Below are 26,983 nucleotides of genomic sequence, written 5' to 3'. Positions count from 1 at the left end.
TGTGTAAGGGGTCCCCTTGCTGGGATCTGTACTACCTGTTCAGACACAAAGCAAAAAAATTGATTCTCCCTGCCATGGCTGCGCTCTGCTGAATTTCCCAAGCATATGCTCTGAGATGTGATGACAGATGGATATAGGGTGATAAGGCAACCAGAGGAAACAATTGCAGTGTAAATTATTTTTTTGTTTGTTTATCGCACCAAGTGTCCTGCTTTGTCAACTTTCTTCTATCTGCTGTAGGCCGCAAGACTTTGTTTCGGCTTCCCTGACCTCTGCTTAGCGCAGCCATCGGGGTCAGACCCGTTTCAGGTGTCCCTGTGCAGGGTGTATGAGCTGGTGACTCCTATCTTGAAGGATCCAGTTTGTGCACAGACAAAAAGTGTGGATTCATTTCTGCCCTCCTACTCTCCTGGAAAGGTGTCATCAGCTCCTCCCACACCAAATGAGCTGCATGGGGCTGCTCATGCCCTTGGACTGCATTTTTATACAGGAAAACCCCTGAAATTCCCCAAACTCTGATTTTAAGATAAGCCGAAGCTGCTTGACCACATGAATTTCGCTCCCTTTCAGTCCATTTCTGCGCCCCTCTCTGATCTGCAGTTTATATGAGCAGTTTACCTGGGTACTACAAATTACAGGGTTGGGGCTGCGCTGATTAGCAGTGTGGTCTGGTGCTTCATAACTATCATCTGTACAGCCGTCACTGGAAAAATACAGATAAATAATCCATACGTCAGATTTTGCTTATGGGTGCTACAATTATCCGTGTGATTCTGATTTTTAGGACTTTTTCGTTTTACTTTGTAAGATCTAAGGAACTAAGAACGGAGATATTAAAATAATGCCCTAAAATAAGTAAATTATAGAACTATCTTGATAGCTTGCTCAGGTAAAAATTTTAAATCTTGATGCTACAAATATTTTTGTTTGGAAAAATCTCTGTTAGGGCAAGTTTTCAGTGTTGTGGTAACATTCCAATGTTTGCTAATTGTTGAGTGTATAAAGTTATGCATATTAGACATGTACACACTTGATTTTTTTTGGTTGTTGTTGCTCAGATACTTCCTGTGCTATAATCTTTAATTTATTTGGTGGAGGGAATTATTTTGATGAACTCCTAGAGATTGTAGCTAACTTCTAATGATGTGTACATTTTCACGTAATATTGTTCTGTTTATTCTGTTACTCCATTTAGAAATTTTCTTTAGTACTACCAAAGCCTGGGAAATATTTGAATTTTTTTTTCTTTTCTTTCTTCCCTCTGCCCTGGTGCATCATAAAAATATACAGGTATGTGATGCAAGCTTACCTTTCTTGTCTGCTTGTGGACAGATTGCCACTCCAGGAGTAAAACTTACGTCCTGCTTGAGTAAAACTTATGACTAGTTGGTTACATAGGTTGACTGTGACTGTGTGCTGACACTGTATGGGAATCTGCCTGTCTCTCCGGTTCAGTCTGAAAGTGCAGAATTTGCAAGGGTTTTCTCAGATGTTCTTTTTGATGACACATTATCCTAAAAAAATCATCTCTTCAGCGCGCACTGTCTTGTCAGATAGAGGAAACCTTTGTAGTAATCGGACACAATCACTTTTTTAAAAAAAGCAAAGAGTGTAATACTTTATATTTGAACTATAGGATTTCATACACTTGTTAAATATTTTACTATCTGGATTTTTCTTCCAGGGTTGTGCTGATGTCTGTGTGGTGTTAAATGTGCGAGTATTTACACACACAGATCCTCTGGTTCTAACAGGTTGGGAATGTGGGATTCGCATTCCTCCGTGCGGTGTTCTAGCTTTGTGGTGCACATCAGGGTGCCTGTTTCTTGTGTCACAGGTTGGGGACATTAGTGATTTGGGAATATTTTAATAGAAGGAAATCATTTGTTCAAAGCAGTAGGAGGGAAAGACTAATGTTTATGCCACTATGGGTGCATGCTGTCACTAAAGGTTTAATTTTTTGAGGCCCGGAATTCCTTATCAGATCCATACAAAGGCAGTGATGTTAGTCCTTTGGGGAGTGGTTTAATGCCAACCTACAGATAAGGTCTCAGTGACTGATCAGGCAAAGTACCAAATGATTATGTTCCTTTTTTTTCCTTTTTCCTTTTTTTAATTCTCCTGTGAGCATGCTCTTTTCCATTTTTGATGGGTCTTCTTCCCCACATAGTCTCCTTTTAGTTCTTCATGACTTTATTCTAGATAGTATTTCCTTTCAGTGGTTCAGAAGGCTTTGCTTGCGTTGGACTTAAAGAGTTGGAGTTTATTTTTATACTTCAAGCTCTTGTATTTTCCTAACTTTGTCTTGTTTCAGTAATTCTCAATTAACGTTAATTCAGCCTCATTTGGCAATACTAACTCCTCCTTCTCTTCCTGTTCCCTTTTTATTAATGCAGTGGAAAGAGGAAAAAAACCAGTTTGCACAATTGTGTCATAACAGTGTCTGCTGTTTTGAGCGTGTATGTGATGCTTCTCAATATCTTATATATATGAGAAATAGATCTGCATGAATCTAAATCATGCACAAGTAGTACATTGATGGGCATTATAAAATGGCTGTAATAAATAAAATAAATTATTGCTGACAGCATAACAAAGGCACTCTTGTACTGTAGCACAGCTGAGCCAAACAGAGGAGAACATCTGCTTCTTGTTTCCAGAAATAACTGGTATTTTGAAGTGGGTTTTTTCATCCTTTTAATTATTTTCTGTAAACTCAGTAGGTGAAACAGGGGATTAACCTTTGTTAAAATCCATTGTTTCTGTAGTTTGCAGTGAGCTTTTAGGAGTGTTAATCTAACAACAGGGTTGTTTTTGGATAGCCATGTAATGTCATCGGGATTGTAGAATCACTACAAAAATCCTTATGCTTGCATTTACCTTAAAGCTGAAAAGAAATTTGTATTAAATGAAGTTGCAGATGCTGGGGTGTATTTACTAAAAATTCCTTACTGTTAGTATGTGGGCCTCCTAAACAGGGAAAGAGAAGTGATGGAAACCTGACTCCTGTCATAATTTTCTACTACCTAACCTCTGTCTTACATTTCCGTTTTCCATTTCTTTTTTTTTGTCATCTGTTCCTTCATAGCTGATGCTTTCTAAGACTTTGTCATGTGAGTAGCAGTTCTGGAGCTCAGACTCTGAGGACAACCAGCAGTACCTGGTGTTAAATACTTGGGCTTGTTCTTAGCTCTCTGCTTTGGTGTCTGCCAGAGGGCCCCCCCAAACTGTCTCATCGAAGGTGAACTGACTGGTGCAGTGTAACTTTCTTCCCTTCCCTTGCAGAGACTTGGTTCCGTCTTTGCATGTGACTGTGCTTGGAAGTTGGAAAAGACCTTTAAAGTTGATGTATTGGTTATCCCTGGTGATAACCAGAGTCATTGCAAACACGTACTGACATGCCTGCAGTTTACTACTAATAAATTCCTGGCTGGGTTGTTCTGTACCTTATGCAGATTGCCTTTCTGTACTCATATGACAACAATTATTATTTACAGTTACAAGAACATAAAACCTTGTAATGTAATTACGAATACATTATAAGCAGTCTTGTGAAGGTGACAATTGCAGTCGTGTTTTCGTTCTGTATGATTGAAAAATTCAAAGCAAAACAATCCTCTGTTTTATTAGTAAAAATGTTGAGTGACTGCAGCTTTAGAGGGAGTTGGGAGTGCATGCACTCCGGTCCTGCACGCAGCTTCGTCGACATCATGTGCTGTTGGCATCTTTCAAAGACTAGAAAATACTGAATTAGTCTCTTTAAATAAAATGTGTTGTAAAACCTCTTTTCTTTTTATAGCCATCTAGTAAAATTAAAGTTCAGAACAGTGGTACCTGAGGAGTGGCATGGATATCATATTGGTGGCTGACAGCTCTCAAGATTGTCTTACTCACAAGCAGAACATAAGTTTCCTTGTTAATGAAGCAGGTCCTGAAATTTTTACTTTTAATGAAACGGTAGTAAACCTTCTCTTTTTCCTTCTGTGCTTCCCTGCCACATAGCTTTCAGTTGAAGGTAAAACAAAAACACTTCATTCCTTCCCCCCCCAAGCTGCTCATCAAATTAATGTATTTAAGCTCATGATAAATACAGCGTTGACAATCCTGGAGGATTGTCTGACAAGCCTCAGAGCTTTGGGAGAGCTGCGTCTCTTCAGCTGCCAGCTTGATGAGTTAGGAAATTTTTAGTGCTTACATTTTTCTCTATTTTGTCTTGTAAGAATGCTTTGGGTTGGTAGTTGTCTCTTATTATTTTTAATAATTAAGATATATTATTATATCTTAATACAGTGTAGTCTGGTAAGTCTCCATCTCAGTTAGACCAGTGGTTTTCCTGTAATAAAAAAAGCCAAGCATGCAAACTCAGGTGCTACCTCATTTTACTTCTTGGTAATTAATTTTCATAAACTTTGTGTTTGCACCTTGTTTTCCAAGATCATCAAGAATGATGTTTTTTGATTGACACGTCTCAATCTTTTATTCCAAAAATGCAAACAGATACCAATCAATGCATGTTTGCTGGTAGTCAGTCGTATAAACATCTCTGGGAAACCAGCACAGCTAAAATGCGGTGTCCCCCTTGTCATGACTGGGCAAGGTTAGATTTCTCTTCTGGGTAGTTAAAACTAACCTCCTTTTTGCATTATTAATCTGTGGCCAATTGTAGGGGCAACTTAGAATGTGCCAAGCCTTAGTTAAAATCGGTGATATTTGGTTATTTTACTACAGTTGTTTTCATTGCCGTGTGGCCACAGCTCCACGCCTGCGATGTACAGTTGGTTTGCCTGTTTCTTGGCCAGAAGTATTCAACAACCTGGCATATGTTTCAGTACCCAAATAATTCAGATTATCACTAGTTGGAACCTTAAGTACAACACACTTTCTGAAGCTGAAATCAGCTCTAAATTAGTTGCACTTAAAAAATAAAATCCATCTGTTGTTTCAAATGAACCAAAATACAATATTGGAACATTTACCAGTTTTTAACCAAACGTTAATATATGTAAATATTCAGCTATAAGGGCTTCAGTGTCTGTCTTAGGAAGGTTTTTTGTTTGTTTTTGACCAGTTTTTTTGAGCTTTTTTGTTGTGCTTTCAGCAGCAAGACAATGTGTTGCTAGTATTAGGCTTTTGATTATTTATGTCTCTGAGACACAAATAACTTTATGTTGAGCCTTAGACAAGGTACCATGTTCACAGAGGAGGGCTTCTGGTTCTGCAGCTGTTGTCTGTCTGGAATACCTGCAAGGAAACTTTGCTAGTGGTTCACAGGAATAAATATTTTTTTCCAGCTTTCTTAACAGTTAAGGCCTGTGGACTTCAGTCAAATATATTCATGGTTCCAAGCAAATAAATCAGGTTTCAGGGCACTGTTCTAGCTTCAAGTACATATACTGGCTTTATTGAAGTGTCATTGACGAATAGTTTTTTCTTAAGTTTAGAGTCTGTCTAACAAAGTTTCCTTGTTCAGGAAATTTAATATTAAACAAGCAGAGAAAACAGCATGAATGCTGCTGGGTGAGTGAGTTCTTTTTTTTTAGTCTCTGTCTGTATTAACCTGTATTGTGGGAAGGGATGTCAAAGGCTGTCCTGGAAAGGAAAACAAGGGCAGGAGTGAAAGGAGTAAAAGAAACTGGTGGAAAGAAGGAAACCTTGTCATACTCAAGGTGCCCTGAAGTAGGTGTTGGAATTCTCCTGATTAATTATTTTTGAAAGAGCGTTAGAAACCAAAGCTTAGAAAAAGTCAAAGCCAAACCCACGCGAAAAACCTGCCACAAAAGCATTTTCGTCACCTCTCAGTTTGTGTGAAATGCCAAAGAAAGTAAACTTGTAATAGAAACTCAGAAAAATTAAATTATATTGAGTGCTTGTTGTTTGTCGCTTAACCTAGTGTTAATAACCTGGGATCACAACAGTTCTTCCATCTATAGCTGTGGCTTTATGGTTGCTGATCTGCCTGGCAGCTGAGGTCCAATCAAGGCTTTTTCATGGGGTAAGTAAGTAGCTGGTGCTTACGTCGGTACGGTGCAAAGCAGTCGGCATCACTCCTGGAAATGTCCCAGTGGTTGGCTCGGTGGGATGTGTTAAAAACTGGTTACGGTCACACTGGTTTCTAAAGCATCTCCCTTTTAATACAGGTGTGTGAAGAGTCATGGGGGCTGCTTTGCTGCTGCCTTCCCTGGTGTGGACAGAGCCTGGGGTTTTTGTTTGCTGTGGCCACTGGGACTTCCTTCTTTAACCCAAACATCTCGGTACCTGCTGGTACGAATCGTGGCAGACTTTAACCTCTACCTGTGCTGATACTGTTCTGTGGAGGACCTTACCTCTTTAGACTTGTAAGAGCAGAAGGGTCCAGATGTTGCTTCTGTGACAAGTGATGCTTTTTGGTTTTGTGTATTGGAAGGTTTATTCTAAGTTAGCCGCCCTACCCCTTTCCTCCTACCTGCTTCACACAGCTTGGTAGCCAGCCAGAACCGGCCAAGTTCGATGCTTCATTTTCAATTCCCAACTGCTGTTGGGTCATGACTAATGCAGATTCCTTCATTTAGTGTAAAGTCTGCTATACAGAACGTGGATGTATTAAAGAGAAGATCAAATTACAGTGTGCGAATAACTGTGGACAATGGCTCATGCATGTTGGCATTGTTGGCAGCAGGTTCAGGGTTTCTGCTCGGTGAGTCACGAAGTTACACATGACAAGGTGAAAAGCCGTTCCACCACCCTTGTTTGTCTGCTGGATGTAATTTCCCATTCTGATTTGTTAAAATGAAGTGGTGAGTAGGAGTGTGGTTCTGTTATGGGGTACAAGTGACTGGATATCTCCAAGCATGGTCTTAGCCTTTTGAAACGTGTAGCGCTCCTGTCTCAAAGTGCAGGTCCAGCCCACCTGAGGAAGAGAGTGTGCAGTTCGACTGGCAGGTCTGTCTCGGCTAGACCTGAGCCTTGGGGAGCTTGAGGAATGCTGATGCAACTGATGAGCACAGCTGTGTGCTGCCTGGTCTTGTGGCTTTGCGTACTTCTTGTGTCTAAAACTTCGTGGAATTACTGAATCTGAACATGCTAATTAAATGTAATGAACATACGGTATCTCTCTTTTGTGTAGCTACACAAAAAAGTCAGAGGCTATTACCTAATTTTACTTGCTCCTGCTTGTTGGGATTCATTTGAAGGAAGCAGGGCCACAACAAAAGGGGTAACAAAACATTTTGGCTTTGTTATTTGTGTGCCAGTGTTGCTTACTTTCTGTGACTGTTCTGTGTGTGCGTATGTATGGGTGTCTACTGCGCGCCTTATGTACATGACCTTTAGGTACCTTTTATGGAAGATACATATAATTTCCTTTAAAACCTTAAAAAAAACCTTAAAAAAATTATTTTATGTTCTAAGATGCTCTTACACGTGTGAATCTTGTATGGGAGGAAAAAAGGTGATTGTGTTGCTAGTTCTGCTGCGGATCTTGCTGGTTTAGAGGGTGCTTTTGTGGGGACTCTGCTCCTGGATCTGGGGCCAGAGCTTCCTCTGGCTGGTGATGGCAGGTGATTGTCTTCATTCCCCTTCCCTCTGGAAGAGCTGTCCTTCATCTAAAATAAATGCTCTTGAATATTTTGTGTCATCCTTGAAGGAGTCTAGAGTCTGGTGTGTGGAGGAACAACTTTGTCAGAAATCCCTGTTACCAGGTGTGGTCTGATCTTTTTGTGGCATTTTATTTTGTTTGTAAGCTTCTCATTCCGTTATAGCCCTGATACGGAGAGATACTCTAGCTCTGATTTAGATAACATTGTGCTTGTTGATTCAGTGCTGGCTGGTTGTTGGTTAAAAGAATTTAAGAACCTGGTGTGAGTGTAGGTAGGAATCTGTAATCAAACATCTCCAGCATACGTAAAGCTCCTAGTCTTCCTTTGAAATTATTCTCACAGCACAAAGTCTCCTCCAGGTCTCTCACCTTTCACTCCTCTTTCCTTCACCTTGGTTCAGAAAGTACAACCTGGAGGTTAGGTGTTGCAGCCTGATCTCTGACAGGGGCCCGGGTGTGTTTGGAGGAGGGTTTTGTGGCTGATGCTGCTGCCTGTGAGACATGGCATGCAAAAAGCTCTCTCCGCCTCGTGCTGTCAGTCTGTCGCGACAGCAGCCCTCAGGGAGAGCTCCCACACCATGGCTTGCCTCAGCAGGGGGGTTTGGTGGCTGGTGGGGGACCTGCTCTCTTGGGCTGATTATGCTGGTGGCCTCTGCTTTGTGGGCTTTTTTTATCTGCCCTCAGATGCCCTGGTGTGCAGCCCTTCTCTCTGTAGCAGCAAGCTTACAGGGGGCTAGCGGGATGTCCTGAAAGGGGTGCCTGTCCTTCCTGTTCTTATTTATTTTATTTTGTTCCAAGAAGCAGTCAGTCATTCTTGGGTTTTCTGGCCTGACAATATGGATGTCAACAAGGCTTTTGCATCTGGGAGGTTATTGTGAAACAAACTCGCTGTTTTCAGTGTGTGGTTGTCAGAGCGTGCTGGAAGCTTACACAGATAGTGTTTACAGATCTCTCTCTTTAAAACTGTTGGCCAAAGTAACAGTAACTAAAGAATAGAGATGACAGCAGCTCGCTTTGTGATAATCTTCACAGTAAATGTGGGATTTAGGTCTCAACAGATGTGATTTTGCAGACTAGGTCATACATTATTATTGGTTGAATATTATGAGGCCTGGTTCTCTAACCTATGCTAATAGGGTGGTGGTAAATTTAGCCAGTTGGAGGTTGAAAAATGACTCCCGTTTTCTGACCGTTGCTGTCACGGAAGACTGCTAATGCTACGGAACAGCTGTGGAGTATCTTGCGTGTTGGCGAGTGTGCTGCAGTAGTCGTCAGCAAGCAGATAGCGACTGCAGCGTCGTCTTGTTTGGACTCCAGTCTGCTAAGGTCAAGCTGGTAACGGGGTAATCTAGTACCTGTAACTTTCTAGTATCAAGCTGGGTTTGGTTCTTTTCAGAAGGGTATAAGACTTCTCCTTCATACAAACCTTAAACCTTTTTAAAGGAGCAAATGAAGTTAATCAGGGTGGCTGTTTCCCAGTGATCTTCCGGGGAGCGTGTGAGTTCTGTTGCTCTAAGATTGCTTTTCCTATCCTTGCTTCCAATTACTGTTCCTGAAAAACTGGTTTTTCATTTTAATGGCAGCTGTGACAGCTCTGAGAGTGAAACCAGAAATTATGATGGAGTCCTGGAATTCTTTATTGGCACTTACTTCCTTTAGTATATACCTTTCCCCATGCAGTGGGGTCATGCACTTGGTTTCATCTGCAGAGTGGTAATTTAACTAAAAGTTTTCACCCATGAATGAAAATTTAAATATGTAATGTAATGCTCTTCTAAAACAGTGTTTTCTGTTGTATTATCTGAATTTAAACAGTGAATTTCAAGGACTCCTTAGGTAGTAAGGGTGTGTTTTACAAAACTGTTAATCTGAGCTAAAAGGCAAGCCCAGTGCCTTGTTACTGACCTTTCACTAGAAACTCCTTGGGGATACTAGAATACTGAAGAAGGGCGAGAAAAGGGTGTGGAAGGAGGTGGGAGAGAACTGCAAGTACACTTGGCATTCAGAAAAGTTGCCAAATGGAAGAAAAAATACATTTCTGCTTTTGTTATCCAAAACTGCATAAGGGTGGAGGGCAAGCAGTTGAGACGTGTAGGTGTTAAATTCCTCATAGAAACAGTATTAACAGTCCCCAAATACTGTACTGAACAAAAGTCACACAAAAAAATGAAGAGATTAAGAAAATCTCTTCGAGTAGTATACCAAAACTTATTTTGTATAAACTTTACAGAGGAGTTTTTCTGTAATGTTTATTTAGACAAAACAGATTCTTGTGTCCCTTTGTGCAGGGAGAGCTGGGTATCTGTTTATAGTGCAACTAAATAGTAAGGAAATAATACTTCGTGTTAACAAACTTGTATGTATGCCGTGGGAGGAAGCTGGGCCAGAAGTGCCCAGGTATTGCCCACTTGTTGCCAGGCCCCGCTTCTGAGGAGCGCGGGAAGGAAGCCCAGTATCTCAAAGCGGTTGTGCAAGCACCCCAGCCGTACCGCTGTTCCAGGCGTCGGTGACGTGCTGCTGGTGGCGGCCCCGTGACGTAGCGCTGTCTAATAACCCTTGTACGCAGCTGTGCTTATGCTCCCATCACAAGAGTGTAAGGAGCTGGAGATCTTTAGGTGGAAATGAGCCTCTTAGCATTAAAAGGTGGCTGGTGGTGGACTTGTCAATGGCAAAGAAGCCGCATGCTTCAGAGGACCGTGCATTTTGGATAAACATCCAGTTTGGGGGAGTGGGGAGAAACCCAGCAAGCACATGCCAAAATTAGTTTTCATTGAGAAGCGTACTGGAGAACAGATCTATAAAGGATGCCCAGAGCTTGGATGTCCTTTCTTGTAAGAGGCCTGCTGCTGCCAGGAAACTGTTTTAGTTTTGCTCATGCTAGTATTGCCAGCCAAGCTATTTCTAAAACTAGGAGGTCTTCTTGTTCCAGTGACCTCAGGCTTCAAATATAGAGGGTTTTCCTTTGTTTGATGGAACTGTGATACACCCTTCTTCCTCTTTTGATGATTTCAATACAGTATTTTGGAAATACCCGTAGTTCAGGGAAGCACGCACAAATTATTTAGCGTTATGCATCTGGTTTCTGTAGGTTCCTTAGCTCTGCTAATTTATTGCTTATCTTTTAGCACGTTGAGAGAACCTAGCAAATTCTTGCCGAATAGAACAAAAATAAATGCCATGAGGGAATCTCTCTTTGTAATCTTGTTGTGCCTGATTTAAGGCATTGGCATTTAAGCAGTCTGTCCTGCAAAGACTGATTAATAATGAGCCTCAAACATTGGTCCTTTTGGTTTGGAGGGAAAGAATTTTTGTTGTGTGGTGGTGTGTTGTGCTGCAGGCACATGCAGTTTGACCTTTTGGCCAAATATGAATTCCTACAAAGACATAGTTCCAGAACTGATGTAGTGTTGTTCATTGACAATTTGCATTTGAAAGAGCTGGAGAGTGAGGTCTGCCTTTGTAAACTGTATTGTGTATTTAGCATTAAAAAAGTGATGGGAGCTCTTATGCTGACTCTGGGTGGCTTTTTATGATCTTGTAACAAAGAGTTGTGCTTGCCAGTGGCCCCCAGATATTGCAGGTTATCTAGGGAGGAGATTTTACTTAAATCTGAGTTACTTTCCCCTGCATTCTCAGGGTTCTGTGTCCAGCCTATGGTAGGCTGTGTTGGTTTGGCTAAGTAGAAGTGGTCTTTCCAACTGTTGCAGAAGGAGTTTCTGTTCCTGTTTCCCACTTGAAGTAGGAAGCAAACTGGCAGTCCTGTGTTAGATTATTGACCTTGTGTCAAATACATTTGTTGCTTCCATTTGCGTTGGGTGGCAAGGCTTCCTTCAGCAAACTCTTCCATAGATGCTGCTATACGTGACTGACAAGATGCTTGGCAGAGTCTTCAAAATGTGCTGGTTCTTCCCAACTGGTAGGCAGTACTAGTCCAGGAATTAAGGGGCATGATCCACCCGGTGTGATTATTAGGGAAGATCTCTTAGGCTAGCACAGACGTGCAAGCTGCCATGTCAGCCTGACTCCTGTGCCTTGGGTTGCACTTCTGGGTGGAGCTCACAGCTCGATGGAGGAACTTTGTTTTGGTTTGTTCCCTCCTCCCTCCCTGTACACCTTAGCTAAAAGAAGGGGATTATGGAGTATAGCAGACCTATAGTTAACAGATGCTGCATAACCAGCCAGAGTCGAATATAACTGTATTTTTAAGAAAAGCTGAGAATTTTCTTTGCACTTAATTTAGGTCTCTCAAATCCAGCGAATCTGGAGGTTGTGGAGTTCAGCATTTAGTATTGCAAACAGTAATGTTGCTTTGATTTTTCCTGAGCTGTAGTCAAAAGTTTGTATTTTTATTTGAAATAATTCTGTAGCTCAGAATTGTGAATGCATATGTAATAAACTGAGAAGCTTTAGATAACAGGTCTTCCACTCCTCCTGACACTTGCACAGAGTGCACCTAGGAAGTATTGCAGTAGACTAGCTGCTTGAATAGAGGCTAATGCACTCTACATGCACTGCTTTTCAAGAGAACACCTAGCAGGGATGTCTTCATTCTATACAACAACAATACTGAAAATTTCTGAGCTACAATACCAGATCCTTCCATTTTTCCTGGGGGGGAGGGGGCTGGGATCTAAAATGTGCGTTCTGCGTGTCTGTAGTCACGAGCATGACTGTCCAGAGATCATGGTACTGTAATCTTTCATTGCAGCATTCTGCTTCTGGGTCCAGACTTTGCCTTTCATCACCCTGTACGAATCTTCTCCTCCAGTGAGAGTTGCTAAGTCTTTAGTCTTAAATTGGTGCATTGCATTGCTGCTTATAAACCTAACTTTGATACTTAGATTAAGTTTTGTAATAGGCTTATTTTTCATCTTCAGTGAATAATGGTAGTCTTTCTTGCTCTCTGGAAGAAGCTTCCTTTTTTGATGAAACACTGATTTGTTTAAAAGTGGTTTTATTACACTTCCACAGAGGCTGTGGTTGAATAACACTGGAAGAGCGAGGTGTTGGAGCAATCTCTGGCACGTTGCATTATAAATTAGTGTTGATCATGGCTTCATAGGAATGAGAAAGTTGAGTTTGGCTTCTGTCAGGTTTGTATTCAAAGGTGATTACAGCCTCTAAAGTTTTTGGTGTCTGTAAGGATGGAATGGCCCATTGGAGTAGAAGAGGTTTTAGTATCGTCTCAGACATGACAACCTACCCAAAGTAGCCTGTGGCTCATGTGTCATCAATTAGTTCCTGTTTGATTTAGTACAGGGGTGGGGAAGGCAGTTGTTCAGCATCTTGTCTGTAATTCTGTGGATGTTAGTCATGAAGTTTGCACTTTGAGAAGCTGAGTGCCTGGTAGGTAGGCTGCAGGATTTGGAGCTAGATATTAATGAGTAACAATATTATCTCGTGGTTGATTCAGTCCCTGACAATACACTTGTTTGTTTCTGCTAATGTTGAAGCTGTTAATTTCCTTAAGTAGAATTATTCCCTTTGTAACATTATGCATCAATGATCAATTGTAATTACTAGGGAAGTGCATAGGTATCTGTACCTCTGATACTTGATTTGGTTTCAAACTTGAAACCTGTTAACCTAGATACATGAAATGTATACATAGACTGTAACTCCTCAGTCTGAATCCATAAGCTTTTGTGGTTTATGCACAGGTATTGTTGAGAAATACAAAATTAGATCTTAAAGCAGTGGTAGAGTGTCAGTGTTTAGAGTTTTGCTATGGTGGTTTGCATTCAAATACAGCAGTAGGGTAAATCTGACCTTTTTTTTTTTTCTACGAGAGAAGGTGCTAAGAGCTACTGCTTACACTTTTCTGTTTGGTGAGGGATACGTTTCCCAATGTATGGATACACGTGTACACAGGCATGTTAGCATTTCTCTGCACGTGAGAGGATATTGTAGTAGTTGTGGCAATAGTAGAATTTCATTGTGGGAATCTGCATTGAGATAACTTAGAACTCGTCCAAGTTCTTCTGATATCAGGCTGCAGGAGGAATTACTAGTAAACATATTGTCCTCTACAGGAATCCCTTCGTAGTTTGTAATGGCATTATTATGGGAATAAAATAGTTGGAGCTTGATCTTTCTTTTTTCAATAACACTACTGGAGGAAAAGGTTGTAGAAGAGCTTTACTCTTGTGTGATGTTTTCTTCTCCAATTACAATCTTCTTGTTCTCATGTTTTTCTAATGTACTGGTGTATTGTTATCCGCCTTGAATTAAAACGGAGTATTTTAGCTGGAAGCAGTGGGTGACTGTAATGTTTTACTGATGCACCAAAATGTTTTGAGTCAGTTTGTAGAGTTGTATTCCTTCCCCGTTACCTACATACGGAGTGGGTGACTTAAGTTACAATATTGATAAGAGATTTCATTTTGTCTTCACTATTATTTATTAAGCAGGACTTAATTTCCTGATAGACATGATCTTTGCCTGCTTGAATTTACAAAGAAATGAGACATTATATACTGCAAAACCATAAATGTGGCATTATAAAATTAACTATATTCTTATCCGTTTGTATAAAATATCTGACTACATGATGGAAACAAACTGCAGTAAAGTATTATTCTGTCTGTTAGTCTTTCTGTGCATGAGATACCTGTTGAACAGCAGCTGTAGTTATAGGACCTTGGTAGTAATGTTCACTTGCTGCAAGGTATGTTGGGTGAGGAAATACTTGCAACAGAGTGTATTTGTGTGTTAAACATGAAACAGCAGTTGCTTAGTGCTTTATCTGGTGGGGGAAGCAGGCGGTACTGGTTTTCAGAGTAGGACATCCTCCTGCCTTTGCATGTATGTATTGTTATTAGCTATCTATCTGTCTGCCTGTGTATCTATCTGCCTATCTCGTCATTGTACGTAGCTCATTCTTCTTTGTCATGTCTGTGGGACCAGGTTGTGTTTGGGCAAACAGCATTACCACTGCTTCTGTGCCTTCCTGCAGCACCTATCCTGGAGCTAGTGTTTTTAGGATAGGAGCTCATTTAGAGTTAACAGGGTTGTTTCAGTAAAGAAAAGTACTCTGAATCTGCATTAGTAGCTTGTGGAGCTCTAGTCCAAGAGGGAGGAATGAGAGCAAAACACTAGAGCATTCCCTACAGTAAGAGCAAAGTCATAGATAGGTAATGAACTTGCATGTTCAGTACGACTGAGTTGCATACAGATGTACTCCCAAGTTGTCATTACCGTTAAGCATAGAATTGACCTTTGGATTTCATCTTCCACCTCCTCTCTCTGCATCCCCAGGTTTCTGTACCAAATTTCTTATTAAATAAGAATCTACCTTTTTTTCCTTCGTGTTTCAGTGTTCTGACCTTTCCTACTATGATTCCTCTTTTTTTCTTAAAAGGAAATTTGAGTTGTAGGTGCTTTCTTGCCTGCTTCTCTTAAAGCAGGGAGTTTCTTTGTGAGTCAAGCAAGCTGATGTTTTTGGAGTTACAACAAAAAAGGTTTAACCTTTGATGGACACTTGTCCTCTGAAAGGGAGACTTAATTTTGACAAGTAGTCAACCACTTGACCGGCAAAGTGTTCATTGAACTGGAAGCCTGAAATAGCCCATTTTGCTGGTTGATTTTGGGCAGTTTTTCAGGAGTCTGGGTAAGGAGGCTGCTTTTAATGTCTTTGATCTTTTACTGAAAAATGTTTAGTATAAAATCATGGTCTGTGATAGACATAAGCATTGAGATTAATTTTGGATATTCTGAGCTTTCCATCCTGAGCTCTGGGAGCTCAGTGTTTTCAAGGCAGCTTGCTTTTGGTTCTCTAGCATATAGGTCTGAAAGATCTTTTAAAACCAAGTAATAAGTGTCTGGGAACTTTATAGTAATGTTTCACTTGAAGATACTTTTCATAGCTGTATTTTTGTTCTGAACTGTGATAAGGGCTGAACTATGCCTTGGATATTCAAAACTATCCGTAAGCTGCTTGCTTTGAAGCAACGGCATTTGATGTTCCTGTTTCTCCAGTTCAGGGCCCTTGCTATTTCACTCTGCAAAATCAGCTTTTCCAAAGGAAGTTTTTTCTCTGGCAAAGTCAGGGTTCCAGAAATGCTGACTCAGTGTGATGAAACAGCAGTCAAAATAATACAAAATTTCCCCTCCCTCATTCCTTTTAAATGTTTTTCTTTCTACCAGAGTCTTATATCAACATAGTCCAGGGTTCTTAGGTGGAAGGTGTTTATCTGTATTGGGTGTGGGAAGCTATTGGTGAGTAGAGAAACTTTTTGGTTTTATTTTCATGTAGTAAAATTCTGTGTGTGTGTGTTTTTTTTGTTTTTTTTTTTTTTTTTTAATTTTCACAAGTATTGTGCTGAATAGAAGTGCTTTCAGTCTATGAATAAACTGTAATAGTGGTTCTAGGTCCTCTGTTCTTAAACAAGATCTGATTTTTCAAATTCTGTTGAGGATACTTCTATTCCTAGGAGTAGAATGTCATTCTTAGGTCCGTGCCTGAAGCCCTGTGTGCGTGTTATAAGGAAATACAAGAAAATAATATGTAAGAAAACTGTATTAGCTCCATTGAGAGACTTGCTACTTTTGCAGGAAAAAAAAAAAAGATAAAAATCCAAGTGTGCAAATGTTGCTTCTGACAGTTTGCAAAAGCGCCAGATTTTAGTTTCCTGTTTGTGGCTACGCTGTTAATAACTGATGCTGTCGATTGTAATTGCTTCCTGGATTTACAAAAGAGTGAAATGAAGTCCCTTTTTATCTCTTTTCTCCTGTATAAAGATACTATAATAACTAGACTGACATTTCCTCATTTGGAAAAAACAGTATCTGTCATCTATATGGGTAAGTGTAAAGATTGGAGTTGAGGCAGGAGTCCTGTATCATAGTCATAATAGGTTTTGTAGCTGCCTGATGGACATATGTACCAAGAGGTTGTGGATGTGTGAAAGACTATGACCAAGGATTTGATTTCTTAGATTTATTTGAAACTGTTCAACAGATCAAGTGTAGTGATCCACTCATAATAAAGGAATTGTGATTTTTAGCAATGTCCTGGGAAAACTCATAATTTCTCAAAACTCCTGTAGCGAGTAGACTGCCAGTTGAGGCCAGGAAACCATCAGCTGTTACCGTAGACAGAAGACTTTATGGAATATGTGCCATTTTTTCTGAATAATAGAATAAACTGGTTCAGCTACTTCAGAGCTATATTTTACACAAATGTTATTGGGGGCAGTCTCAGGCAGTGATTTAATATCATGCATGCGTTTGCTGCTAGTGTTTTCTGTGAGAGGTACTTTAATTAGGCTTTTTGAATTGGTGGTATTTCTTACCCGACACGATGACTCTTCATTCCTTACGAGTGCTACTTAAACTGTGTCATTTTCAGCAAGATACTTTGCTGAAGTCTTTTGACATTTTCGTTCACCTGACTAATCCATAATTTCTCCTCCCTGATAGTGCCTCGATGCTTGTATCTAAACATTTTTTTTAATGACCTCTTGCTAAGTAGGAGGATGCTTTAAAGGGAATTGTTACTTGTTACATGAAGAGTCCCGAGCTGATGTTCTTTTGCACCACTTGCACTTTCATTGAAGTCAAATGTTTATGCCACTGAACAAGGAGAGTAAATTAAGATGGAAGAGTTGCTTTCTAGTTCATCTTGCCATATTCCTTGTAGTCAAGGGACTGTACACTCTGCTACGATTGTTTAACTGTAGTTGATGATCCTCCTGCAAATTTCAGGTCCAGCTGCTGTGTGTATCATCTGGTTTGGGTGTATAGGTTGAGCTTCTTGAACCAGCGTTGCCAGGGTGGGTGAATTTGCTGTATAGATACCTGAATATGTAAAACGTGGATCAGAAAACTTAAAACATGTTTCTGTGTTTTTATTTCTGGTATTACTTTACCAGGAAAGAATTTGGGAGTACTATTTTTACAATTGGCTTTAAACAGAGAATAAAGGAAGCGGCGTGGATTCCAGCCTTCGATGAAGTAACAGGAAGGGAAGCAATGAAAACCATAAACCGTGCTGAGTAACATTTCCTCTCTCCTGCTACACCCCCCTAAGGGTGACAAAGTCGTTATTGAGCCTGACAGGATTCCTAATAAAAGATGCATTCAATCTGTATGAGGAGCCTGCGGAATCACTGTGAAGCAAGTAATGGCAGGAGGCTGGAGGGAAGCCTCCTCGTCACAGCTTACACAACCTGCTCTCCGTGCTCCAAGAATTACTCTGTTTGCTTTACTGAAATCTAGGCACTTCTGAATAAAAAAAGTAGTACAGAGAATTTCAGCCACTGTCCAAGAGAGTGTTAAAATCCTTGTCCTGGTATCAACCGAGTGCTTGATTCTGCTGAAGTTTGTTCCCAGCCTTGTTTCCTGCTTGGTGCTTTCTGGTCGGAGCGCTGAAGAGGAGGCAGCAGCTCTGCAACAAACAAATGGGGAGGTTGTGGCAGCTTCCAACCATGCAGCTTCCTTCTCTGTAAGATTTCGTACCTGATGGTCGTCTTGAATGTCAGTGGAATTTGGGAAGCTTTTACCATATGGTTTAACTGTTGTTTCAAAGGCGGAAATGTGTCATGTTTCTTTTAAAGTATATTATCTGTAATACAGCTGAATCTGTAACAAACCTTTAGAAGATACTAGCATTTTTGTTTGCTCTGAAACGTGTAAATCCTGGCAACTGTCTTGTCCTACCTTGGAAAAAGTGGGGATGCAAAATCCTGACAGCCATCCTCTGCATTTCTGTAAAGAAGCAGGTTCTTGTGTGTGAACCAGGGAATCCTGGGTGGCTTGGCGGCCCATGTGGGTTGGGTGTGGGGAGCCTCGAGTGAGCCAAGCATATGTTCTTGCAATGGGAATTTAATGTGTTTGGGGTGGAATTGAGAGACAGGTTTTGCGTAGCTCTTTGGGACAGGTTTGCATGTGAGAGCAATCTGTCTGGAACTTGCTGACGCAGCTGTTTCTTATGTGTGGCTTTGAAGTGCTGGTACTGCTGTGCAAGTTTCTGCTCTTGTTCCCTGTGCAGAATTGAACTGACCCTGCAGTCTTTAAGACCCCTCATGTAAGGTTCAGGGTGGGTGTAGAGCATCTATGAAGTCCAGGCTCATTGCAATCTGGGAGCTGGAAGGACTCTACTGGCTGTTGGGGTCCTGCCCTGCTGCAGCAAGCAGCCGGCCCATGGTGGGTGCAGGGTGGCCGTGGCTGGATGCAGCTGTCTGGGGACCGTGCTGCCTCTCCCCTATCATATGACATGAAGCACACAACATACTGGGCAGTGCTAAAGAGCCACTGGGGGGATTTATGGTTTCCTCAGCTTCCCTGATACCTCAGTGCAGTTGCTGAGGATGGCTCATTGTGAGAAGTATCAGGATTTGCAAGTATGAGGTCATTTTGGAACAATTTATTTTCCTTAGAAATACAACAGATTTCCTGCTTAGTGTTTTAAAATAGTTGTGTGTTACTGGAACACCTGGCGAGGGTAACATCAAATAAAGCATCAGGTTTTCATTTTATGTTTGTCAAGAGCAAAGTTGCTCTCGATACAATCGTTTCATCCTCACTCCAGGGCATCACACTGCTTTTGCCCAATTTTAACACCACAGGGGAATTCGTCTTGGACCTTCTTGTGGACTTGAAGCATATGAATGCAGTTCAAGTGAATTATAGTTGTACTGACTGGATTTGGTGGTGTTGGTTGGCTGGAAAACTTTGTATTCAGAGCTCCTTACTTGACGCCACCATCGTTCCATTGGATCCTTAATTCCAAGCTTTGTAAAGTTGCTCTTTGGATTAAAGGCGAAAGATTTGGTGAGAAGATGGGAAAGCAGAAGGAAATGATACAAACTCACAGATTTTGCTTATCAGCTGAGGTGACAGAGAGGCAGAGTTAAACTCCCTATTGAGGGTGGACATTAAATTGTTAAAAGTTAATTCAAACTTCATAGGTGGCTGTGTAAATCACTTTAACCTTAGGATGTTAATCTATGCTTCAACAAGTTTCCTGGATTAATAAAAGGGTATGCAGGCCGTTGTATTGCTTGGCGTGCTGCTGTGAGTTAGAGGTGGCCGTAGGAGAAGAGGGTTGCTTCTAGCAGCGCTTGGTGTTTCTGCGGTATGGTACTGCTTGGAAGCATCCAAATCTTGGTTTTATTTTTAAGAAGATGTTGATAACAAAAGTAAAGATGATCGCTTCTTCCCCTTTTGAGGTTTGACTATATTCTCATGATAACTTGTTTGGCTGACTTCTTTATTTTTAAAATTTACATCTTAGCAACTAAGAAATTAGTGTTTCACCATCCTTGTAAAAAACCAAACAAACAACAACCTAGCAAATTACTTTCAAATAAAAGTGTTTTGTGGTAAATGGGTGATGGTTGCAGTTATCTGGCTTGCTTTCATGTGATGAGTTCTCAGTTCATGCTGAAGTGCTTCTTTTATTTTTCCTTATTCTACAGTTATGGCATCTTGCGGCAATGACATGAGTTAGCATCGGGAAGGGAAGGCGGGCAGTGGCCTGGTTATTCAGGTGGCTCACTTCATAGCGTATTGGGATGAGGAGGTTGCTATAAAACAAAGCTGACTTAAATAATGTTATGTTATTACTAAAATCTCCATGGTTTGACACCACCTTTGGTTTAGCAGCTGGTTAAGCTTTTTGTCGGAAGGATGTGTGTGTCAGGGGTGATAAAAGCTGTTGCTGAATGAAGCTGGGGGCCGCTGGCGTATCGGTGCTGGGCCACAGTTTCCTTGTGGCCGGGTTCAGTCATAATGGTGCCGGCCACAGAGCAGCCCCTTGATTTCTGTGCTTCTGCTTAAATGCATGCTATTTTACACAGTCTGTTCTTTCACGTGGAGAATATGAAGAAACAGATGTCCTCAGCCTTTTAAACATAGCAGCTGAGAACACCTCAGCTCGTGAACTTGGTGCTGTGAGAACTGGAGGCAAAGAAATTCAGCCGTTTGGGAGCTTTGTGCAGGATCACTGTGGTCACAGTGTTCATGTCTTGGCTCTCTGCAGTCTAGAAAATCTCCTTTCTAGCAAGATTAACAACTCCTGCCTGCTTCCTTCCACTCCTTGCCCTGATCTTCTTCCCTGAGCTCACTGGAGATGCAGTTTTAGCTAGCTGGATAGAAAATGTGAATTAATTTCTCCTTAAATAATCTAGGCAAGGTAGTTTTCTGTTAATTTGACAAATATGTGTGGGCATACCATTTGAAGGTAGATACTGTGCTTTAGTCAGCTATTATTTCAGCTGATGAAAAGCTCTGAAAATAAAGATTACAAAATAAAATAACGTTGATATTTGGTCCCTAGTTTAGAGTATGTGGAAAATTGTTTTTCATCAATAATTATGTTTCGGTTGGACTTTGGCAGAAAGAAGTATGTGAAGAGATTATAGGAAAGGGTGTGTAACTTTCCAGCGAATACTTTGCATTCTGCTGGTGTAACACTGATTGTTGCCCTTTGGCATTGTCCTTTCATAGCCCTTTCTTTTCGTAGCAGGTATCTATAAAAATTACCTCTACCCTTTGTACTGTGGTTACATGTTTGTCTGCTGTTTATAACTGGTGTGGCAACAAAACCCCATTTTTAAAAATAACATCTTGTAATCCTATTTTCAGTCCTGTTTTATAAACCTGGAATTAGATAAATGTATGCTTTCCCCTCTGATGGAGGGGCTTTTGGGTGCACAGTGCAGCAGGGTCTGTTCACGAGGTGGCTGCAGCACCTGCTGCTCGCTGCCTCCAGCTGTGGTGGGATTAAATTATGTTCCTTGCTTGCAAAATATGAAAGGACACTCTACACGTAATCTCTCAAATGTAATTTCAGTGCTATTATAAGATCTTAAATGAGGTGGGAGTAATGGAGAAAACTTTGCGAAGTATGACCAATAGGCAATTTTCATGTTATCAGGAAAAAATGGGTTGATTAGCTGCATGTAACTTTGCTTGTTAGACACGTGGCCTGCGAAGGGGAGGAGGAATTTCACCTGGGTATCTATTTAAACACAAAAAAAGCATTATTTCAACAAGACATGTAAAACACATTGTATTGGTGCATTCGGTGCACTGGAAGAAACACGTGGGACCCAGACCTTACTGGGACATGTGATTGCCGAGTCAGCTCTTGTGCTCGGTGGCACCCAACAGCATCATGGGCTCTGCTTAATTAGGAGAGATGATTGCTTTAAAAGTCAGTTATTTTTAGGGAAAGAATCACAGATTCTCCTGATTCAAATAGCTTATAGAAACTGATGCATGAGTAGCTAATATAGTTAGCTTGTTGAAATGTCAGTTGGCTGGGTAGTGAACAATAAGATGTTTCTTACTTGATTTATCAACTTCAAAACAGTAATACTGGCTAGCATAAGTTGAATACTTTCTGCTGTGATGAGGGAATAGCAAGCTTTGCCTTCCCTTCGCTGTGCTGTTCTCTGCTGCTGCATATCTCAACAGCCGAAGTCTGAGCTGAGGGATGCTTTCCCAGCATGAATCCCTTTAAGCAAATGTTTATCTCTTTAGCTTACCAACTGTTTATTCATCAAGCTTCTAAATAAGTGTGGTGGGTTGGTACAGCGGTCCTGTTTGGTTAGCAGGAGACAGCTGATGCTGAGTTAACTTGCTAAGGGACTGTCCTGTGTGGAGTTTTAAAGAATAATTCTCAAGTAAGGATGTGGTCATTTTTCATATGTACAACTTAAACTTTGTGATTAAACATGAACATAAGCTTTTGTTCTGCTTAGTTTTCTGTAACTCACGACAATAGAAGTGCTAATCTAAACCATATTTTAAAGACATGGTTTTATCTTGGTCTCAGGTAGAAAAATATTAGAAAATGTGTGAAAGCATGTATAGATACAATGAGTTATGAAGACTGAAAAATTAGGCTTTAATTGTAACACTAGTATTGACTCCCCCTGGCTGCCTGGTAGCCCAGTTTCAGCAGGAGCTGAGAGCATCTGTTGCTTAGAAAATACGTTCTGAATCCTTCCTTTACCTGCCTGTCTGCATGCTCTTTGGCCTGGGAGAGGAGGACTTCCAGGCAGCAGAGGAGGAAGAATGTGGAACTTTTATTTCAGCTGTTCTATAAATGCTTTAACTACTAAGACACCTTATGGTCAGAGGATATTGCTGCCCCGTTCCTGTGCTTATTAATGTTTTCTGGTGGTGAAGCTGAGGCAGTTCCCTGCTACCTCACTGAGCTGGTCCGGTACCTTCAGTGACCCGTCGGCTGCCACGTACCCGGCTCTGACGGGCTGTAGTGATCGACCCTGGTCACCGTGAGCAAGTGGTGAGAGCTACTGCTCCTGGGTGCCTCATGAAGAAAATCAAGTTTGTGGCAATTCAGTCAGAGGATTAAAATGAGATTGGACTGTTTGAAATGGGTGCTTTTCTAAATATATGTGTAAAGCATTGAGGCCTTCTGTTTAATTTTAATGGATTTTGGTAATGACATTTTAAAAAAATCAGAGTTTTATTGGTTTTACATGGCCTGCAATTACGTATGACCTTTCATTTGATATAACACTCTATATCTGTTATATTTCTAAACATTGACTATTAAGCCAAAGAACTTTTCTAAAGTAAATCCATTGTAAATTCTGAGGCTGGCATTCATATTGATTTATCTTTTGTAAACACGGTATAAATGCAGCACTTGAAAATTCAGAACATTTTTTCCAAGGCCAAGCTGGAGACACTGCTATGTGGTATATAATGATTTTGTTGTGCATGTAGTTAATGCTAACAGCCCACCTGTTCAGGATAGTAAATTAAATGATGAATAGCCCTAGTGAGCTTTTCCCTAGCATGTGGTCTGTACCATCAGCACAGATATTTTTGTGAATGAAGAGGATTCTGTGTAATGAGAAGTTTAAACAGCTGTATCTCCTAATTACAGCTTCCATGTAAAGTCCAATTTTTAAAGTGAAAATAATCTTTCAAAGCAACAATATTAAAATGTGAAAAGTTGTTTGCTTCTGTGTTTGGTGATGGATAGCAGTGATGTGATACCGAGTCTTGGTAGCAGAAGGTGGGAGGCAAATTTTAAAACTTCATTGCTTCATCTTTGCCAAGGAGTATTTTGGAGTAACTTCTAATGTTACCCTCTGGTCAAGGACTGGACTGAGAGGGAGTAGAGTTAGTAGCAGGGCTACCAGCTAGATCTGAGGTGGGCATGAAATAGCTTTTTCGCTCTAAGTGTAACGCTTCTACCATGAAAAAGTACTGTGGTTCTCTGCAGCATACATAGTGGCTAGACTGTGTGGTTTAGGTTTTTGCTAGGGTTCTTTGCTTTTAGCAAACTAATTTTGCAAAATTATCTTTTAAAGAGGTGTTAAAAGATTTTAACAATTTTTGGCCTTGGATGAATAGGACTATCATATATGGCTTATTCCACATGTTGCTTGCTGCTGTATCCATTCATGAAAATAATATTTTCAGGGCTATTTTTAATAAATTATTTCAGTTAACTGTTTATGCATCAGTTGGACTTGCTCTTTTCACTTCCACAGCTTAAGCGTGGGCAGGGTTCTTCAAGCCTGCATGTACACTGCTCCTGCCTATCTGCTAATTTGGGCTTTGTCTCTGGAATTATGACTTACAAGTCTGTGTAACTAACTGCAGAATCTGAGAAGGTAATGCTGAAGTGTTGAGATGCTGTGAATGAAGTTTCTCATGTCTTCCCCCCCCCCCCTTTTTTTTTTTTTTTTCTTTTTTAGGACTTAAATACTATCTATTCTTTCCTTCATGGACTGGACATACTCTCACATTTCAGGGAACATCAGCTAAGGTAAAGTACTACTTAGTGTTGCTTAGCACAGCTGGTATCTATGACTATTTTTATGGACATGAGCAAAGTTTGTCTGTCCGCACTTGGAGGTGGCAGAGCATTGGCCAAGTCCCGTGGCATGGAATCTAAACTAATTAGCTTTGCCAAGAATGAAGGCAGCGCTTACTCCCATTTGTCTACAAAGGACTGTGTAGACAGTGCCCTATGTTAACTCTAGACTACAAAAGCTTTTTAATACTTCAGACATTCGGATGATCTCAGAATACATAAAATGGAAGGCCGACAAAGCACAAAAAGTGCGTTGGAAGTATCTTAGTTCCATCAGTTCTGTTGCTATGGGTAATTCCAATGTGTGGGAGTGATTTAAACACTTGGAGAACATGCTGTATATTATCTATTTGGATAATGAAGAACACCGTAATAATTTGAATTTTATGGTTAAGCACGTCCTTCGTTTAGAACAAAAAAATAGCTGAATTTGAGGTCTTAGAGCCTTAAAGTGATTCTACTGAAATGTGGTGATTAATGGCTTATCTTTGGGGATTAAAACTGAAATTAAACTTCTCCTTTCTCAGAATCATGTCATCAAGTGCCCGTTATGAGAGGTACAAGGGCAACCAAGTTCTCTTTTGGTAAGTACGTATCACTTGTTGGAGTCCTTCAGTAGAAGTGTAAACAAAACCTCTGTTTTTTCATATTGTGATACATTGCTTGCTTTTTCAGGAGTTGTAACTGGAAGGCTTTGCATCCTTTAGGCTTGGCCAGACTGGTTAAAAGCTTTGACAGGAGGCGGTTGTAACGTAGTCTGGCACTGACAGTTGAGAGGTGCCCGTGAACTACCAGTGTGCCTCCCGTGGGCAGCAAAGGTGTGTCTGTGCACCCGCAAGTCCATTAAAAAGCTGGTAGTGTCACCTCGGCAGCTCGTGGGACTGGTGGCGACAACTCAGTAGGTGGCACTCTTCCCCTGAAGCTGGCACTGCCGGCGCTGTCAGGAGCCCAGCTGCTTTGTGGGAGTATCCTGTATCGGGGGAGTGATGGAGCTCTAGAATTAGTATTTTAGCTGAGAGTTCTTTTTAGGTTCTTTCTGGGAGCCAGATACACCGCCCCCCCCCCCCCCCCCCCTTCATATTTTAGCATTGCTTATGGTGTGTTTATCCTCTCACAGCGAAACCTTGCTTTCTGTATAGAGCACATCTTCCAGTACGCCAGAGTCGAAATGAGATGCCACCTACTATTGTGTGCTGGGTACGCGTGACACACACCTGCTGCAGCACCGGGGCCATGTGTGCCCCTGGGGTTGCGTACCCGAGGGGGACGTTGGGCTGTAGCAGGGAGGCATCGGTGCAGTGCTCTAGGAGGAGGCAAAATATGCTGCTGTCAAACACGGCGACTTCTGTGCAGACCTACGGGCTGTAGGTTGAATCATGGGCCGATCCCCTGCCCGTCCATCTGGGGCCTCATGGCGTGATGGGAGCAGGACTGCGTGCGCCTGCGATGCAGGTGTGGGGATGGAGGGGTGCAGGGCAGGAGCTGGGTGCATGGGTCCCTGTTATCTGTAGTGCTTGGCAGGTCTGTGCAGTATTACTGGCCGTGTTGAACTGCTAATCGCCTTAACCACAGAATAACGTTTTCTTGTATTTGTAGCTTTATGTGCACTTTCACTGGAACGAAATATTTTTTACTGAAAATTAATAATTTCATTATAAAATAAATTTTAAGTTGACTTAATTGTCAAATTGTAAGCTACAAGAAGCATTCTGGATGTAGAAATTTTAAAAAAAATGTTAGTTTTTGGTAGTGTTTAATTAAAGTTCTTAAGTTTCCAGTCTGCATATCAAAGTGGTGGATCGTTACTTTACTACAGTAACATTTTGGATAACATTTCCGAGTTACTCTAAGAAGAACGTAGATACCAATGGTTTCTTTTCTTACAGCTCAGAAACGATTGCAAGATGCTGGTATATACTGCTTTCTGGGTCTGTGCTCATGAAGGATTCTATGTTTTTACCACCTTGCAGGTATGTAACGTTGCTGTCATTTAAGGTAAGGCAAGATCTCTTTTTTAAAAAAATGCTTTCTTACGTGTCGATGTTACTATAATTTTTTCACAATTTAAAAATAATGTTTTGGTTATTTTGTTTATCTAAAGTTCTGATAGTGGAAGAAATGTTCTGCTAATTTTGATTTAAATTCCCTTTTGCTTTTTATGCATGTTGAAAATTTTGTGTGAAATACTGCACTTCATGGTTTTTAAATCTTAGTTGGCTTTTAAGTTTGTAAGAGAATTTGTGGTTAGCTTGTTAGCTTGGGGGCTCTGAATAATTCCCGTTGTGTGACTGTTTTGTATAGAGCTCTCTATCTCAAAAAATATGACTATAGATCACATAGTTTCTACCATTTGGCTGGAGGCTGTGTTGAATGACATATATGATTTTATGAGAAAAAAGAAAATGGATGCCAGGGGCCAGTTACGGATTGCGTATGACGGGAGTCTGACTGCTTCTCACAGTTGACGCACGGTGGACAGTGTGACATGCTTTCACTGAAGCGTGCTGTTTGACTTGAGCTGGACCTTGCTCAAGGAACACTCTGGGCAATACTCTGCTTGACCTCGTACGTCACTCAGAAATTTGACTTCACTAGATCTTGAAGCT

At 40.9% G+C, this 26,983-nt stretch overlaps 1 protein-coding gene across 6 annotated transcripts in view; it reads left to right on the top strand.

Moving 5' to 3' along the window:
- Positions 1-26,983, top strand: part of RAPGEF6 (Rap guanine nucleotide exchange factor 6) — a 132,897-nt gene that overhangs the window by 2,124 nt on the left and 103,790 nt on the right. For all 6 annotated transcript variants that reach the window (XM_014281081.3, XM_027807396.2, XM_027807397.2 and 3 more), the window contains exons 2-4: positions 24,259-24,329; positions 24,905-24,961; positions 26,264-26,347. In XM_014281081.3, the coding sequence (XP_014136556.2) occupies positions 24,259-24,329; positions 24,905-24,961; positions 26,264-26,347 (212 nt within the window). The remainder of the gene's footprint in view (positions 1-24,258; positions 24,330-24,904; positions 24,962-26,263; positions 26,348-26,983) is intronic.

The sequence above is a fragment of the Falco cherrug genome, chromosome 8, assembly GCF_023634085.1.
Source record: "Falco cherrug isolate bFalChe1 chromosome 8, bFalChe1.pri, whole genome shotgun sequence".
Lineage (NCBI taxonomy): Eukaryota > Metazoa > Chordata > Aves > Falconiformes > Falconidae > Falco > Falco cherrug.
This window is presented reverse-complemented; position numbering and strand designations above follow the sequence as displayed.